Consider the following 18036-nt stretch of genomic DNA (forward strand, 5'->3'; position numbering starts at 1 on the left):
AGGAGCCTTGCCCAGGGGAAAGCTGCCTTCAATGTACTTTATATAGTTTTTTTTTTACAGCCTGCTTCACATACTGGTTTTCAAACAATTTTTTGCTGTATTGATGTCTATGTTAAATTATCACATATTAGCTACAAATAATTCATTTACACTTACATGCAGTCAGGTATTGTCAGTTCCAAGGTTGTTTTTTTAATATATAATAAAAAATGGCATAATAATAATTGAAATAACTGAAAGCAACTTTGGCAAGCAGTCTAAGTATCAAAATTGTTTTTCTTTCAAGTCATAAATTAGATTGCTTTCTTAGGTTGTCATTTCTGTACTGATTATAATCAGTATTTGCACACTTTTCTGTTGTCAAGCAAACTTCACTGCTGTTTCTCTTCAGGAAGAAATTTTTTTGCAACTCTTTTGGGCCAACAGCCTGAAATTAGATGAGGGAAAAAAGATCCAGTTCATTTTTGGTAGAGTGAACCCAAAGTTGAAATGTTGAACTTTAGCAAGTACAGAGTACCATGTTTATTAATAGAACAGGGCTACTAGGCCAGCAGTGTGAGTGCTGAGCAACTGATCCATCTGTTCCTTAAAATGCTGGTTTGGTTGTCCTTACCTGGTGTTTTCTGAGTGCACATAAATGTGTTTTGTGTTTCTAGGTGTCTTTTAGCTCCACTTTTGCTGCTGGCTAAAGAGGAGCTTGAATCCTCAGGTTTCTCTGACTGAGCTTCTTCTATTTTAGATGATTCAAGCTGGAGCTGGAAGTCTTGGAGAATTAAAATGGTGTTGTTTGTTTTTTCAAGGAGCTGAAGGACTCAAGTGGGTAAAAAAAGAAAAAGAGATTCATTTTGATAGTAAGCAAACTGTGAGATTCCTAACAGGCTCTTCAAAATTCAGGGCTCATGCTGTGCCTGTTTGGGCTCTTGTGGTGTGTGCACAGAGCATGGGTGTTCTTCCCTGCAGTCAGCAGATGCTGTTTGTTTTGAGTGTGCCCTTTGGTACTCACTGCAGGCAGAGTCTACCACACCAATACATCACTGAGGTCAGGGATCCTTCAGAGGGGAAGGGAAGGATGAGAAAGAAGAAGAAAAAATAAGGAAAGTTAATGAGAAAGAAGAACTCTTGCAATCATAGTTTTGCAGCTTTTGCTGCCTTTGTTGTTGAAAAGAGAGGGGTGTAAAATGAGAAGCTGGGCTGCTGCTCATGAGCTCGTTACCTTGTGGGAGTTCACTATGAGAATTTTTCCTTCTCTCTCTCTGTTATTTTTGGGTTTGTGTTTTGACAAAGGAAGGTTTGCTGTGACACTGGTTTTGTCCAGCCATTGGCCTTGGTCCCACTTCCCAGTTTGAAGACTGCTCTTTTAGTCCCTATTTTCACAGCTGTTGGAGTGATTAGGCTGTAGATGTCAGAGAGAGAAACGGAAATAGCAGTAAATCTTGTTTAATGTATAGACACTAAAGCATGAAGCGTTTGTGCAAACACTATTGTTCAATTCCTCTGCTTTTGCTTTTTTTTCTCCAATACTTTGTCACACTGTGGCCTGACTCTGTCCTTCTCCTCCCTTCCTCTTATCTTCCTTTGTATCTTGGATATGACAATGACAGAACAGAGGAGGAAGTTTACTTTTATTCCCCAGTGGGTCTAACAGCTGGATCACATGGAGCAGCCTGTTTGTTCTCTGCTGCAGCTGTGACTTGTCCCCACAAACAGCAAACTGCCACCAGGAATGTGGAGATTTTGCTGTTTACAAGCTGCTTGTCTCTCCTGTACCTTCCTGTTCCTATTCTTCTGGTTCAGTGCCTATTTTTGGGTAAGGCACAGCTTGCATTTGCTTTGAAGCGCCTTGAATGAATTACAGTGCGGTGTAACTGAATTAATTAGGTGTCTCTAAAGAGGCTGTGATTAAATTGCCAGTTATCTCAGACTGGCATTACAGGATGCCTCTCTGTGTTTGGGACTATGTGAGCAAGCATTTCTTTCCTCCATCTCTTTAAAAAGTGTATCACTGTGTTATTGTTCCAGTCATTGTGGTCTGGAAAATAACCACCTGTAGGGTTAACGCAGCTGGGAATGGAGGGCAAGGAAAACCTGCCCTGCTTCAGATGTAGTGCAGATGGCTTTTTCTTCTTTTTTTCCTGCCAGCTCACTTAACCTGCCCATCACAGACAGGTGGAATGGGAAGAGTTTTCCCAGTGTACACATAATTCTGGTTGACCCCACATTATGCACATGTGTGGGAAAAGGAGCTGTGAAAAGTACCTGTCTGCTCCCCCCCCTTTTTCCCCATAAAATAACAGGCCTTCCACTTTCAAATGCTTATTTTTAACACATGCTGGTGCCTCTGGTTTCCCTGTGAGCCTGCTCATGTGTTACAGCTGTTAAAACCCCTGCTCCAAACATAAAATGTCATTCACCCGTAACTGTCCATGGGCCTTGTTTGGGATCTGCACACTCAGACCTTTCAAGCTGTTCTTTTTAAGACTGGATTTCTTTTTTTCTTAGTCTTTTTCCTTCTGTCTTGTTTGATTTTCACATGTTTTTAGACCTCCATAGTAGTGATGTTTACAGAGGAACAACTGCAGCAGATGTTTGTAACTCAGTAATGGTCTGGATTTTAATTTATAGTGAATAGGATAACTTCAGCTTTTCCCCCCCTAAATGACAGGAGATAATATTTGCCTTATTTCATAAATATCATCTCATGTGTTATGTTCTAACTACTGTCACTGCCCTACTTAGAGTTCAAACTTACTTAGGGTTCAAACTTCCTTGAATATTTCCAGCTACCTGGTCTGAAAGGCACGTTGTTGCCTTGAGTGTTACTGTTCATTGCAGTTATTTTAGTTTCCTCCAAACTGCTTTCTCTGCAAATTTTTGTGTTTCTCTCTGACTGCTTCTATTTCTATCCTGTTTTTATGAACTGACCAGAAAGAAGCGCTGTATTTCTGTTTGCTCTAAAATGAACTGATGTTCCAGTGCCTTTGTTCACAGCTTTTACTCACTGATGAATGCTGGTCCCTTTGGTGACTGTGGTTCTTCTACGAGAGGTCTTCACTGAGTTGGCCTCAGGGCTCCTCCAGGCTTTTATTGAGAGTTGAGTTAATTTAGAACTCTTCAAAATAGTATAAATAAATACCAGCATGCAGATAAACCTGAAATGGGTGCTTATTAGTGCATGGGACTTACAAGTCCAAACAAATAGGACCAATAAATGAGCTGTGTTTGGCCTTAAGTTTTGGGTGTTGCCTCCAAATCAGAAGAGCTTATCAATCCTATTAACAAAGCATATAGAATTTGGTGAATTTGTAAACTTCCCAGTCTTTCTGGAAATTTCAAAGGTGCTTAGTTCTGTGAGAGCCCAGCCTGTACTGGTATACTACAGCCTATACTGAGGTTTGCTTAGGCCTCCCTTGGTATCCTTGAGTATAGCATTGATGCAGTTGTAAATGTCAGTCCCTGGCTGGCAGTGGTAAAAAAAGCTGAAATATTAGCAAGCTGCTGCCATTCTTCCTTCGTTTCTTCGTTTCTCTTCTCTTAAGGTTGGCAGAGTTCCCAATAGAGGTGATTGGTTGGTTTTTTTTTGGGTTTTTTTTTGGAAAAACATGCTCCTCTCTTTAAACAATGAGTATAAACTGATCTTTGGGAAGTTATGCCCTGTTCTCCACGGGCATTTGTGGCCATGGTTCTGGCACTGGAGGAGAGAACAGAGAAAACCAAAACGTTTGAAGAACAAAGAACATCTTTGTGTGTACTTCAGCCTTAGTTCTTCATGAGCTCTCTGAAATTACATGTTACTCATTAGGCTTATTCATCTGACTGTCTTCTCAAGACCCTTCCCTGTCTGCTCCCTGCTGTCGTGTGTAACCACTCTGTCTTGCACGCCACCAGTATTGCCCATGGGCCCGTTCCTGCAACACTTGGCAGGTTTGGGAGTCTTTCATTTCTTTCAGTGTAGAGCTTTGCAGAGTGACAAAGACCACAGCTTTGTCACCACAGCATTCAGGTTTGGAGGGTGTTGCTTCAGGTACAGCCTCAAGCTTAAAGAAGCCCTGCTAGAAACTCCCTTCCCTTCAGTGTCTTGAGCTGTGATCTCCCCTAGAGCAAGTGGCCATGAGTGCCCTTTGGCTGCCTGCTGTGGCACAGAGCTGTGCACACCTCCTCTCCAGCCCAGCCCTCGCCTCATCACTTGACTCCAGCTGTGGAGTCACACCAAGCTGGGAAAATGTGAGAAAGGATGGGCAAGAGAAGCTAGGCACCTTTAATCAAGTAGGTTTGATATTAAAATAAGTGTTTTCTGAGTTGCCTGGAGTTTCACACTCAAGGGAGGCTATACGAAATTCAGAGATGTAGTTTAACTGTTTGGCAGTCTCTCTTTAACTGGTAACATCTCTTTTTCTCAAATTTTTGCCCCTGGCAGTCAATAAAACAAATTGAGGCTAATTGAATAGGAGCCATATGTGTGATAATTAATTGGGAATGTATTCTGATTCAGTGCTCTGTAGTTCCCTGCCAAGTTAAAGATGCAGCCACAACTCCAGTTCACTGAATCTTTCTAAGAGGACAGAGTAAAGACAGAAGGGAGACATCAGAAAGGGAATGCATGCTGAGATCAGGAGGAACACAAGTAGACATCAAAACTGTAAGTGGCATAAATGAAAAGGGAGAAGGGTGGATGGGCAGAAAGGAAAAGGCATGCAATGAAAAATCTGAGGGGGTAATCCAACAGACATGGGTAAGCAGGAACTCAGACCTACAAAGGAGAAGAAATCATGAGCATGATAGAGAAGGATTTTTAAATATATATATAGAAAGGAAGGCAACAACAGGATGTAATAGACAATAATGGACTCCCATCAGAAATAGGGTCCATGTAATGTTTTAAAGGCGTGTGTAGCACTAAAGATTTATAATGCTGTTCATCTAATCATTAGCTTCCAAATTATGTAAATCTAATGAAATCAAGTTCACTCATGAATTTTCTGTCATGTCAAATATTGGAAACCCCTTGAAATGGGTTGTCTGAATTTCTGTAAGAATAAGTGTTCTCAGCAAGTGTTCATCCATTCACTTGGATAATGTAGATCATGTCCTGTGTTGGATTTAACTGAATCAAACATTTAGGGGCAAGCTGAGGTGCAGAGTACTAAACCTAAGCTGTACGTTCAAGGAAATACTTTTTCAAGCCACTTTTGTCAAAATGTGAAAGCTGGTAAAGCTTAGATGCAGGAGGAGATGTTCAGCAAGTGTAACCATTCTAACCGAGGTGAAATGTTGTGCACAGGCAGTGGCAGGGAGCAGTTCATGCTGCAGCATGCTTGGGTCTTGGTTCTCTCCTGATACACAAAGGTATGCACTGGACCTAGATTGCCTTAGGGCTTGTAAGAGCAAAATGTAAACCATATCTTCTTTCTGAGATAGTGCAAAATGCAGAATTGTGTCACCATTGCCACTGAGAATTGCCTCTGAAACTTTGTGCTAGTTGGGACTAGGTAAATACTGGATGAAAGCTAGTGGGATTTTTTTTTTCTTTTTAAGTCCTTTGACTAACAGTGTTTGCTCTCAAAATATCAGAGATGTTTTCAGCCTGAAGAGTAATGTAGAGGATAAGGATACCAAGATGAATGCTGTAAATTATTAACATTCTCAACAGTTCTTGCAGTAAAAAAACCCATAGGTATTGAAAGTTATCCCTCTATTAGATTGGATATTGTACAACTGCACAGTAGCAGTAAGACTTTTGTTGTTCTTCAGCATAGTGTCACTGGTGCTGCATTTGCATGTTTGCAGCATTGGAATGGCTTGGTTATCTTCTATTTTGCCTTCTTGCATCTTTTGGTGAGAAATACAGATATGGAAAACCCTGTAGTGAACTAAACTAGTATTTCTGATACAGGCTTTCTTTGGAAGACCAATCTTTGTCTAAGTCTTGTATTTCCTCATACTTTCTTGCCATCTCTTCTTTCTAATTTTATTATTAATCATTCACATTGAGTCTGAAAGTGAGAAAAATATCTGAAATATATGCTATTTTAATATTGCACACTGAAAGAGCATGAAAACACGGTTATCAGCAATAAAAAAATATCAAGAATGAATTCTGAAATGCCTTGTTATCCTTTCTTCCTTTTATGATATTTAAACAATGTTCCTCTCTTTGTGCGGAGTAAAGGAGAAAAACATCTCAGCCTCATTTGCTCAAGCAGCTCCCAACATTTGTTTTGGTTTTGTTTTTTAATTTTTCCCTTGTCTGTTCTCACTCTCTCTGTTGAAAACTTCACCAGGATATTTCTCATCACCTCCTTTCTGCTCTCCAGCTCCTGGTAGTTTCTCAGGGTTTTGCTGCTTCACTCATGGGCCCATCAGTGCAGAGCCCAAGTGGATCAGTGCTGTGGAGCTCTTTGCCCAGTGCTGGGCTCAGTGTAGTGCCTTTCCTATAAAGTTTGTGCTGGCACACGATGGGAACAACAGAATGACACCCATATGTACAATTTCAGATACCTGTGTTTGTGTAATGTCATTAACACATTTGCTTTTGAATGAAAAGCACTTCTTTCAGCTGCAGACAGCCAGGTCCGGCTGTGAAGCAGAGTCCTGGGTTAAACGCCATCCTTAGAGGAATGTTAGGATCCTGACCTTTTTTACATCCTCAGGAGTGCACACAAAAAGCCTCTGCACAGTTGCATTATCATTTCACTTATAAAGCTTCTTCTATTGCATAGTAAAAAATAATCTGAAGACAGTAATTGAATGTTTTTTAAAACAAAAAGCACACTTAGACAAGGGGAATGAAATTAAATAAGACAAAAGCAGGAATATTGATGACATTTTAGTAAAGCATTAGTGAGTATTTTAAAGTACACAGATGCTTAAATCACCTGGCTTACAAATAAGAGGTGAATTCCCCAGCTAAGCCTTTGAATGTCAGAGCACTAAGGTGGGCTGTTTAACCTATGTTTGGGCACTCAGCTTTTGATCTCGAGTTTACACCTCACTTTTTCATCCCCCTTTCTGTAGAAGTACAGAATCTTCCAGACAGGTGTTGGAATATGCCAAATAAACTGAGTCATCTCAGCAGATGACTCTGGTTTTAACACCCTCTTAAACAAACAACAACAAAACCAAACCAAAACATCAGAAAAAATTAAAACAAACAAACAAAAAACCCGAACAAACCCAAGAAGCCTCAAAATCAGTTATACAAACCTTTTTAAGAAAGTAAAGAAACTAAGAACAGGAAGTGTTATTGATAATAAGACCTTTCTGTGTCTTAGAAGGATGCTTCAACAGAGCTCCCTTTAACAACTGGGACTATTCATACCTTAGCCCTCCCCCGGTTTTCTTGCGTGCAATCAAAGCCACTTTTTATTGTTGTTATTTTTATTGTTGTTAGATGAAACAATGACCCAGTCAGGGAAGGAGAGAAGGAAGAAAGCATAAAAATAAAAATCAGAGTGAGTGATCAGGAAGGAAAAATTGCTTTCATTTTTAAGAGATCCCTCTTTCTTAATGTGAGTTAAACCCAAGTGTATGTTCCATGCAGCTGCCCAGAAAATTTGGGCAGGGTCACGCACAAAGGGGCTGTCAGTCCTTGCTGTTAAAACCACACTGAAATCATTCTGTCCTTTAGATGAAATTGATTTAAAACTACTTCAGTATCCTTTCCCTTACAATTAATACTATTGCTTTTTACCTCTGGTGTCCTTCAAATCCTGATGGGTGCCTGCTTATTCTGCCATGCCACTCTCCTCCTGCCTCACATTGTAGACAACTGCTACTGTGTTTTTAATGCTAAGCCTTTGTTTATAGAGCCAGCAGCATTAGGCATGCACATGAAAATACCGAAGGTTTTTTTCCCAGATTCCCATGAATAATCATAGGGCTGCAGCTTGTAGTTTCTCTCTTTTAAATTTGCCTGTTAGATGTCATCGAAGTGTGGATTAAAATTCATTGGACACAAACAAAGAAAAACTTTGGATCAACCCTAGAAAGGCATCTCTGCATCTCCCAGAGGGAAACTGCTTTTCTTTGTTTTATTCTCTTTCAAAGTAGAGATCTTCTACACAACAGGAATCCTGGAAATCTTGAATTTGTGTTTTGGGGGAAAACTCAGCAGCAGCAGGGCAGATAGAACAGCTGGAATTTCATTTTGATCTTCTAGAAATCATGATTTATTTAGCATCATCAAATCAGCAATGATTTATTTATTTTCCTCAATTTACCTGATTCTCAATATACTCTGCATATGCAGACTTCCTTGATCCCCCTCAGCCTTTTTTCTATCTTTCTAAGGAAATAGGGAAACTAAGTGGGAGAAGAAATTCTTTCCGGGCAATATGTTTGGGAGTATAGGAAGTGACCTAATTTTTTTGCAAAAGGAAGCAATAGTTTTAATGACATGAGCAGTGCTGCACAAACCAGTGGGTTATCTCAGTGTCCATGTAAATGTGGAATTAAAAGAGCATGAGATAGATATTTCAGGAACTAAGAAGGATGTTGACTTTGAAATTGCTGAAGACTCAGCTGAAGACAGTCCAACACAATCCCTTTTTCTCTAGGGTAATTGCTGGAGGAACTCTGCTTGATTTGCATAGAATAATGCAATTCAGGAAGAAATTCAATTACTGAGATAATTATCACATTGGATGAGTGGTAACAACCAAATATAAAGTAAGAGGCCACTGGAGGAAAGCCCAAATCACCTACTAATCCCAAAAGTTCACAGGGAGAGGTCCTGGTTGAGAAGTAAAGGTGTTGCTGATTTGATTGTTAGGTGTAGTGGATTATAGTTTGATCCAGTGCGAATTCCCATTGCTTTCATGAAGATACCAACACAGCTTTGGTTACTAATAATTGTAGAAGACTTTTAAAACCCAGAATTGATTACTGGACAGCATTTATTCAACTAAGCTGAATTTCAGCACTGAAGTTTGCTTTATAAACTGTCTATATTACTTTTGGTCTTAAAAAAATGAAATAAAATTATGCCTCATAATAGCTGTATAAAGATTTGGGTTCTAGTTGTGTCTGAAAAGGTAAATTCTTGTCTCATGTCCCAGGGCTCATATTTTAGCTGCTCAAACAAAGCCTTAATGGGGCCTGGTTTTATTTTGTTTTGTTTGGGTTTTTTGTTTGTGAGAGCTGTTCTATTTCCTTCCCTTTTTCCCAGTCAGGCTGCATCATTTGAATTGTTGTGTCCCAAAGCACTTGTGATTTTCCCTGATTGTTTCATGCATCTTTATGTCAAAAGAAAAAATAAGAGGGGGAGGGGAAAGAAGTAGATGTAGAGCTGTATGTTGGGCAAAAGGATTCCTGTTTATTATAGATTAGAATTTTCTGAAGTATTGGTTGATTTTATGGGTCTCAAAAAGCCCCCACACCAGAAATGCTAAGAAACTGGGGTAAAGAAGAGTATTAACTTTTACCTTACACTACCACACTGATTTCAGAGGCACTGAAAGTTAATAAAGTATCTCATAATCTTAAAACATATGCATTTGGAAATCAGCAGTGCTTCTCTGCTGAGAATAGAAAATTGATTGAATTCCACAACCTAATGTTTATGCTTACTCTTGCATATGCAGGTGGATATATATCAGGGTGAAAGAATTTTGACAACCTTTTTAAAGCAAAATGATTCTTTATATTCTGAACTGCTTAGAAGGCACTTCCCCCCAGTGTCATTTTCTGTTGAATAGGAAATGATAATTGCAGTTGCAATGAGCTGGGCCCACCAGAAACAGGAAGAAAAATAATACCTCAAATAAAATGTTAATCTATGTAGATATATACTAATATTAATTACAAATAATTTTAATTAACACTCTTATTTTCTCAATCATACTTTTTGCAAAGTAGAGAATGTGCCTTTTTAAGAAAAAAAACCACTTGCTTTTGGTAGGAAGTAGAAATAAAGCAAATCTGCTCCTCTTCTGACTCCTGCATGGAAACTTGTGTGTAATTTTTCTGTTGGTCAGTTTTCCACAACGTTTTGGGGAGGCTGTGGGGAGAGGATGAAAAGCGTTTGTAACATGACAGTGGCATCCTTCTCCCAGCTGGATTCAACATGAACTTACACACAAAATCCTGGAAACCACTACTGAGTCTCTGCTGTGTTTCAAAGACACTGTTAGCTTTACACCATCCTTTTCCAGTGTTATTTAAGTTGTTTGAAAACCTCCCTTAGAAGTGATCCCTCTTTGGTGCCATCTTCCTTGGTGCACATTTGCAGTTTCCACAGTGAGTAGTTAAATTCAGGCTGTGGAGGCTGACTGGCCAATCTCCTGCCTGTTCAAAATCTCCTCTGGGCCCTGTGCTCCCCACACCTGAGCCAGACCCCAGCCAGTGCCACCCAGCCATGCCAATCTCACTGCAGCTCCACCAAGGACACCATGAGGGACACCCCTGGATGTGTCCCTTGGATCCCATGCCAGGGAAAGTGGTGCTGTGGCTCTCCTCCCCTGTGCTTGCAGGCTTTGGCACACGAGGCCCTTGCCACTGTCACATGTGACTAAATGATGACTGCTGTTTGGGCCTTTTCCTGGTTTTGCTCTAATCTCATTTTCCAAGGAATCAGAGATCATATTTACATATTTGATCATTTATCATATTTGATAGATAGGTCTTCTGTTAAGGCTAGTGATTGAGGGCAAAACTTCTGAGGCAATATTTTCAATGAAGTGTCCTGAAATCCTTATATACCCATGTCAAAGCAGTATTTCAGGGAAATTGATGTTTACTATGACATTTTTATTAGCCAGAGTTCCACTTTTATCCCAAGTACCCCTGGGTACTTGGGAGATGCTTTGCACTTGGTGTTGAATATCCCTATTCACCACAACAATCATTCTCTTCTGTTTAACACATGCCTGCCCACATTGATTTACTCATTCCTTATTTTCTGACTTTAATGGTGTCTTTTGTTACAGTTAGTAGTAAAAGCTCAATCCAATCTGCCTTTTTAGTTGCTTTCTCTTTTGTAATAATTTTTCCTCTGTTGTTTATATTCCACTGCTGCAGTGAAAATACTGAATAGGGAATGTGCCATTCATAAGGGCGACAGGGTTAGTGCCTGTATGAACTAAGGCACTCTAATTTACCCTTTTTCAAGCAATAAGAATGACCAGGGACTCTCCTGTTGCTGCTGAGCTAAATATGAAACTAAGTAAAGTATTTTGATATTGTTATTTTTCTATAGATGGTGAACACCCACAGAAATGTTTTCACCCAAAGAAAACTTCTTGAGTCCAGCTGTTTACCTTAAGGCTTAGAAGGAAAGAAAGTCTGATTAAATATTCTCTCTAGTCACTGTTTTGGTGGTACCTGGCTGATCTATTTCTGGAGCCAGTTCAATTATTGAAGTACATAGTGTTGTGTCAGATGCCAAATTCTGAATGGACTGTGCCCCACAAGAAGGAAAATGGGCAGAAAGAGTGTGCTGATAAGCTACAATATCAATAGCAGTACTAACTGTATATGTATTGTATTGTAACAGACCTAACTGTATATGCCTGATGAACGGATTACTGTGAACTGCCTAATTATATCAACACAAAATGAAGAGATGTTTTAAAGGAAAAAAGTGTTTATTGTGAGACTTGTTTATTTTAAAAAAAGAACTAGCTGTAAGCATGTCTTTATTTCCAGCACCAAAAGATCAGACCATTCCAACACCAGACTGGCAATTCAGATCGAAAAGGATGCAGGTATGGCTTGGGAGTTTGTGTGTCATGCTTGATCTGCAAAATGTGATGTATTTACACTGGTGAGTCTTTGCTGGGAAAGCTGAAGAGATGCAAAGGGTTTGAATGTTGTGTGTACAAACCAGAGCACTTTAAATGTAGCAGAGCACCAATTTGAGTCATGTGATGAGTAAATTTACTGCTCAGTTTTGTGTAGCTGATCAGACAGAGAGCTGCTGGGCTGCCAATTGCCTGGTTAATTATAATATTGATGTTTGTCTGGAATATGCATCAGGCACCCTAGCTAGACTCAGAGGTCAGCTGTGGGCAGGCAGCTGTTTTTTGGGAAAAAAGCAGCAAGTTAGTGGTGGCCCTACCACTGAGCAGTTTGGGCCAACAGGTATCTCCTCTTGCCTGGAGAGAAACCTTTCTGAGAGGGGGGAGAAAAGAAGTTGGAAAACTTGCAAGAGGAAGAAGTAGGAAAGATGGTGGGCTGCTCTGCTGGGTATCAGTGTAGTAAAAGAGCTCCAATCCATGGCCATGCAAAGCAACTTCCCAGGCCAGTGAGACTGGGAAGTGAGAGCAGTTTTTGGCACATCAGTGGACACAGAGAACGTGTGGCACCTCAGCTGGCACTCTTCAGTGCCTGGTGGGACAGAGCCCTTTTTGGGGGGAACTGATCCCAGTGTCTTGTGCTGAAATCCCATCCCAATGAGACAGACCAAGGTTTCATATCTGTGTTCTTCCAAGGTTCCATATATGTGTTCTGTGGCCAATTTTATCTTGCCACTGAGATGGCAGGGGTTGTATTGTGAAGTTGGACATTTGCATTTTAATTAATTACTGCTGGTTTACCCCCCATCCTTTTTGTCTTTATCCATTACATCAGTAACATGAAGAAATACATGTCTTCAAGCAGAAATTTATGTAATCCAGGGTGTCCAAGAAGGCAAGAGGGGTATTAATAGTTTGAAGCACAAATGGTGGTTTTTAATTATTCCTCATTTAATGCAGGGAGCTAAGATTTTTCCTAAGGCCGTTTTGTCATCTGTTAGCACTGACCTTTAGCATTATTATATATGCTAATAAGTGAATTATGTTTTAAACCCTGCAGCACAAGAAACACATTTCTTTTGTGTATGTGCTTAAAAGACTCATTTTATGACTTGCTTAAATTTTGACCAAGTACACTCCTGAAGGTGCACAGGCGAGTGTGTCTGCATGGACATGGGCACACACAGCCATACCAGGGCTGGGTGTGTAATGGCTATGGGCTCAAAAAGCAGTGTAGTTGCAGGCCCTCCCCTCCTCTGGTGTCAAGGAGCAATTTGTAGGGGAAGCCATAGCCTCTGCAAGCCTCATCTTATGGGTTTTTTCTTCTCCATGTAAGATCTCCTAAATTTGTGCAAACAAAAAAATGCATGACTACCTGTATGTCAGTATCCACATACACTCCTATGCATACAAATACACCTACAAAATGTTGGTTTGTACATGTATTTGTGCACCAGCATTTTAAGAGTATTGAAGGTGGGACACTGATGCACTACAGAAGAGAAAAGCAGTTCTATTGTCAAGCATGTATTGTATTAAAGAGTACAAGCACAGGGCAATACCATGTTGGATTGTGTGGCACCATGGTAGCATTTGTGAAGGGTTCAGTCCTTTTCACAAATCACCATCATAAAGTGCTCCTTTTCATCCAGTTAAAGGCCATAGACCTTTAAGAGATTACACTTCTAGATGATGACGGGGTGTTGTTCACCTGGGCATTTGGTCCAAGCCATATGTAAGTGAACAGCTACTATTTTTAAATTGGTAGCAATTCTGGTGATGCATGTTTGATGCTTACTCAGTATTCTCAGTAAAATCTTTTAAAATGAGTATCCTCATCTTGAGTACTAATAGATTATTCCTGGACAAAGCCTTGAAAAATTCCCAGAGGACCAGAAGGAAAAAAATCCCAACAAAATTATTGGTGTCTATATGACCAAAGTATTTGAAAATCTCTGAAAAAACATTCAAATTTAACTACATGTAAAGTAGTTATAATGATGTAAAGTAATAATGATTTTTTTGTTTCTTTACATTAAGAATAGTATATAGACATTAACTTAGCATTGCAGAGATTTTTAGTGGAGCGAAGAAATTCTTACTGTTGTAAATCATGGAGGTTATTTGATTGAGTCTGAAATATGTGTTATCACTAATTTGATCTTCTATCTACAATATTGTTCATTTAAACCTGATTTTTTGAAGGACTACCTAAGAAATGTAGATTGTGTAAAATATGAGGAAGATATCACCTAGCTAGAGGAAGCAGATTTAAGTAGGAATGAAAAAGAACATAAAATGCAATGCAGAATGGCTTTGTATAATTTTATTTTTTTTTTTACAAATGTGTGCTGCTCTGGTTGTAGGAAATGATGACAATAATCTCAACTCCATTTTTTACGAGCATCTGACAAGATCTCTGCAGGAGTCTCTTTGTGGAGATTTGATCCTGGGCCGCTGGGGAAACTACAACACAGGAGACTGTTTTATTCTGGCATCAGATTATTTAAATGCCTTTGTGCATTTGATTGAAATTGGAAATGGCCTTGTCACCTTTCAGCTCAGAGGGCTCGAATTTCGAGGTAAGGATCCGTGAAGATTTAAATAGCAACAAAACCAGCAATAAATCCTGTCTGTCTTTTTAATCTATCACAATTCTACAGTAGAACCTAGAGTTTGAGGACCTTTCTCTTTCTACAGATGCTTGTCTAGCTGAAAGCTTGGTACTTCTTTGTGTCATTATATGAATATTGTTTTGAAATGTAGATGTTAAGAAATTTGGAGCCACGTTCTGCAGCATCATAAGACTTCCAGAAGGAAGGCTTGTTGAGTGGTTTGCTTGGTTCACAGATCTTTTGAGTAATGCTTAGTTACTTTCTCAGATTATTTATTTTCCTCCATAACTATGAAAATTGGAGTTGTTCTTAAAATTTTTCAACCTGAAACACCTTGTCTTTGGGAAACAAACAAAAGAGCCAAAACCAAAATAAGACTCCTTCCATGGAAAATATCCTGTGTCAAACTATGCAAGAAGCCAGTGCTGGGATGATCTCTGTCACACTAGAAGAGCAGAGTATAATCAAGGTGACTTTTCAACAAGGTTAAGTGTGAGAAAATAAGTGGCAGACTGGCTCTTTGAATGCACTTAAGTGTGGGAGGATTAGACTAGGAAATAACATGTGTGGGCTCAAGTCTTGACTCTGTGACAGACTCCATGTAGGATGTTGAACAGGTTGTGGTGAATGCTTTATGTTCACTTTCCTTCCTGTGTAGTGGGAATGAAGCTAACACTCTTGTGTCCTCAGCAAAGTTATGTGGAAAGAAAACAGTAAATGCCTGAAACAGCTTGGTATTGTAGTACCTCATGAGATGCCTATTCAGAACAAGTGCAAATTGTGAGGAAAAACAACTGCAAAGGAAGAAAGATCATTTGTTTATCACCTTATAATTTCTTGTTGTTTATGATGATTGTTGAGGAATACATGGTCATGCACATGTGGTTCTTAGGCTTACTTCAACTTCCAAGAGATCTGTGCAAGTATTCTTGTATTCATCTTCTCCTTCGGTGTCCCCCAGGTGAGCAGTGGTGCTGCTGTGTCAGGGATAAGTACTTGCAGTCTAACTTCCAGAATTTATCTTTGCTGATCATCCTTTTGTGTTAAAATAGTTCAGTGTGAGACTTGAAACAAACAGAAGAATGAAATCTCCTTCCCAGTTAAATTGCAGGAGTTTTGTGAGGTGGTTTTTCTTTTTCCTTGTGCAGTTGTCCCTTACTGGGGGTCCCTGTCTATCATCACCGTCACCAGGCAATAGAAGCAACGTCAATGTTGGAAACAGATGAAAGCATATGAGAGGATGCTCAAGCCATGTGCTAGCTGGATAAAAAGATCAGGGCCTAGCAGACAGGCATAATGAACTGGAAGTTGAGTGGGGAACAACTGGATAGTTGCAAAGTGGTTTGGGAAGACTTTCTTTGACGTTGAGCCAGGATCATTCACAGCCAGCAAGTGCCATTTGGCACTTGGTTCTGAGAGCAGAACTCAAAAATTGCAGTGTGCCACCTGTCGAGGTATCTCTGTATTCCCTAAAATCACAGTTTAAGTAATTAAATGTGTCTGAAAATTGACCTTTCCATGCAGATTGCCTAATGCTGTTCAGTATTAATTAACTGTAGTTAATACTGTTTTACTTTGTGAATAGATCCAGCATGTCTGCCAGCTGCAACAGGTCTTTAAATTCAGCTGGGGCTGAGCCCCACAACCTCTCATGTCTTTCACAGACTGCTGTTGAGAGCCAGCTGAGTTCTCAAGAGGAAAATCCTTTTTCCCAGTCTTCCTTGCACTCCTCAGGGGGAAGCTGGCATCCTGCAAAGCAGCACCTCTTACTTACCTGAGTCTTGGATGGGTCTGGACAAAGAAAGCACCAGCAAACTGAGCTGGAAAGTAATGCCAGTTACTGGGGGTGGAGAGGGGTGGGGAAATGATGGTTTCACCTAGATTATCTCATCCTCAGTACAAATCTGTGCCTCCTTACCCTCAAAGTATCACTAGGGGAAGAGACTGGTCAATACTACAAGAGGAAGTAGTAGGAAATAGGAGAAAAATGGACTCTCCCTCTTCTCTGAACCCACTGGATAATCCTATTTCAAGAATAAGACAAAATGTGTGGTTATTTTGTGTCCTCACGGACATGGTATGTAAGGAAGTTTTCTCTGGTCTTCAGAGTGTGTGGTTAGAGGAGTTATTATGGGAACAGAAACTAGGAGTGTGTGTTGCTATTCCGTTGTTTGGCCTGGAACAGAGAAGCTGTGTAGGGTTGAATAAAGGAACTTACCTGAGATAAAACCTGCTCAAACATGTAGCATGTGTTGTGCCTGTGAGAGCTGAACCCCACTGGACTGTGGGGAATGAGTGCCAGAGAAATCACACAAATTACAAGCCTGCTTAAGAATGGAGTGGGAGAAGCAAAGGAGCCCAGAGGGGAACCAAGCACAAGCCAGATAAGGATGCCTGGATCTGATGGAAACTGTAACAAAAGCCTCATGGACACCAAAGTATGAGCAGGTAATCTGCTGTGTGCCCAGTGGAGACTTCCTAGGGTGATGTGCTGCCACCAGAGGGGTTGTTTGTGTCTCCAGGTAACCCATGAGGTCTGGTGTGCTTCAGATAAGCTGTGCTGCAGAACTGTGCCCTTCCTGTCCGTGGTTTGGTCCTTCTGCCAGCAAGGAGCTGGGCTGCTCTGGTGGGGCTGCAGGCCACAGTGATGCCTGGACACTCAGGCACTAGTCTGAGTAAAAGGAGCCAGAGAGGCTGACCTGAATGCAGAAGTTCATAAGGGGATGAACCAAAGCTGCTGAAAGGAAGTTGTGTGAAAGCTGAGACTGAAATTCTGCCTTGGAAGGCATTCTTTGCTCCTTCCCTTGAACAGATTGCTGCCAGCAGGGGCAGGAAGGTAGAGCAGGCTTCCATCAAGCAGCACCAAGAGACATCTGTGTGGACTGGGCATGTTCTTCCCCATTTCAAATCTTGCAAAGGGCTGATGAATACAGCCTGAATACTGAATACAGTAGGATTTTTTTCTGCAGAAGTGAGAAAGTGTATGGAACTGCCCTGGAAGAAGCTGATGGTTTACAAAGTCAAGTGGCAGCTATTTAGCACCAGACTCTGCTTTGGGCACCCTGCATTCCTATTTTTAGTTGTCTGGTCATGCACTGTTTTTTACAGGGGACCCTAATTCCTTTCATTGTACTGAATGGTTTCCCACAAGGGGGAGAAAAGGGCTAGAGGAGGAACTTGTAATCTGTAATTTCTGAGCTTTGGCTGCTTCGTTTCAATTTCAAACAAGTAATTTTAATTGAGGGCCCCAGAAACCTGCTGTTCCTTAAATAGGAAATCTGTGTTTGCTTTGGAAATGAGTGAATCACAACAGTGTTCACTGTGCCTGTTTTATGTTTATGACTAAACTAAAAGCAATATTTGCATTGTGGAGCTCTGGATTTTCCTATGTGTGTTTCTCGTTGAGGTAGCTGAAAGGCTGTGCTGGCAGTATGGCAGTGCCCTAAGAAGGGGTCACAGAACCTTCTGAATTTAAATGTAGGAGGAGGTACTTGCTGCCCCCCCCAGTTTGCAGTCCATCCTAATTGAGGCTTGGCATTGTAAGTGACTGATCCAGATGCCTTTCTAACTGTTTGTAATAGAAGCATTTGTCTCAGCTTTTAAATGAGAAAACAAACCCAACCAAACGCCTGCAGGCAGCCTAAGAAGGTACAGACAGAGCAGACTGAAAGAGGAGAGTCGGCAAATCTGGG

At 40.5% G+C, this 18036-nt stretch overlaps 1 protein-coding gene across 1 annotated transcript in view; it reads left to right on the forward strand.

Moving 5' to 3' along the window:
• Nucleotides 1-18036, forward strand: part of PCNX2 (pecanex 2) — a 151802-nt gene that overhangs the window by 99247 nt on the left and 34519 nt on the right. Inside the window, exons 24-25 of the mRNA XM_063151627.1 lie at nucleotides 11641-11699; nucleotides 14096-14311. Of these exons, the coding sequence (XP_063007697.1) occupies nucleotides 11641-11699; nucleotides 14096-14311 (275 nt within the window). The remainder of the gene's footprint in view (nucleotides 1-11640; nucleotides 11700-14095; nucleotides 14312-18036) is intronic.

The sequence above is a fragment of the Melospiza melodia genome, chromosome 3, assembly GCF_035770615.1.
Source record: "Melospiza melodia melodia isolate bMelMel2 chromosome 3, bMelMel2.pri, whole genome shotgun sequence".
Lineage (NCBI taxonomy): Eukaryota > Metazoa > Chordata > Aves > Passeriformes > Passerellidae > Melospiza > Melospiza melodia.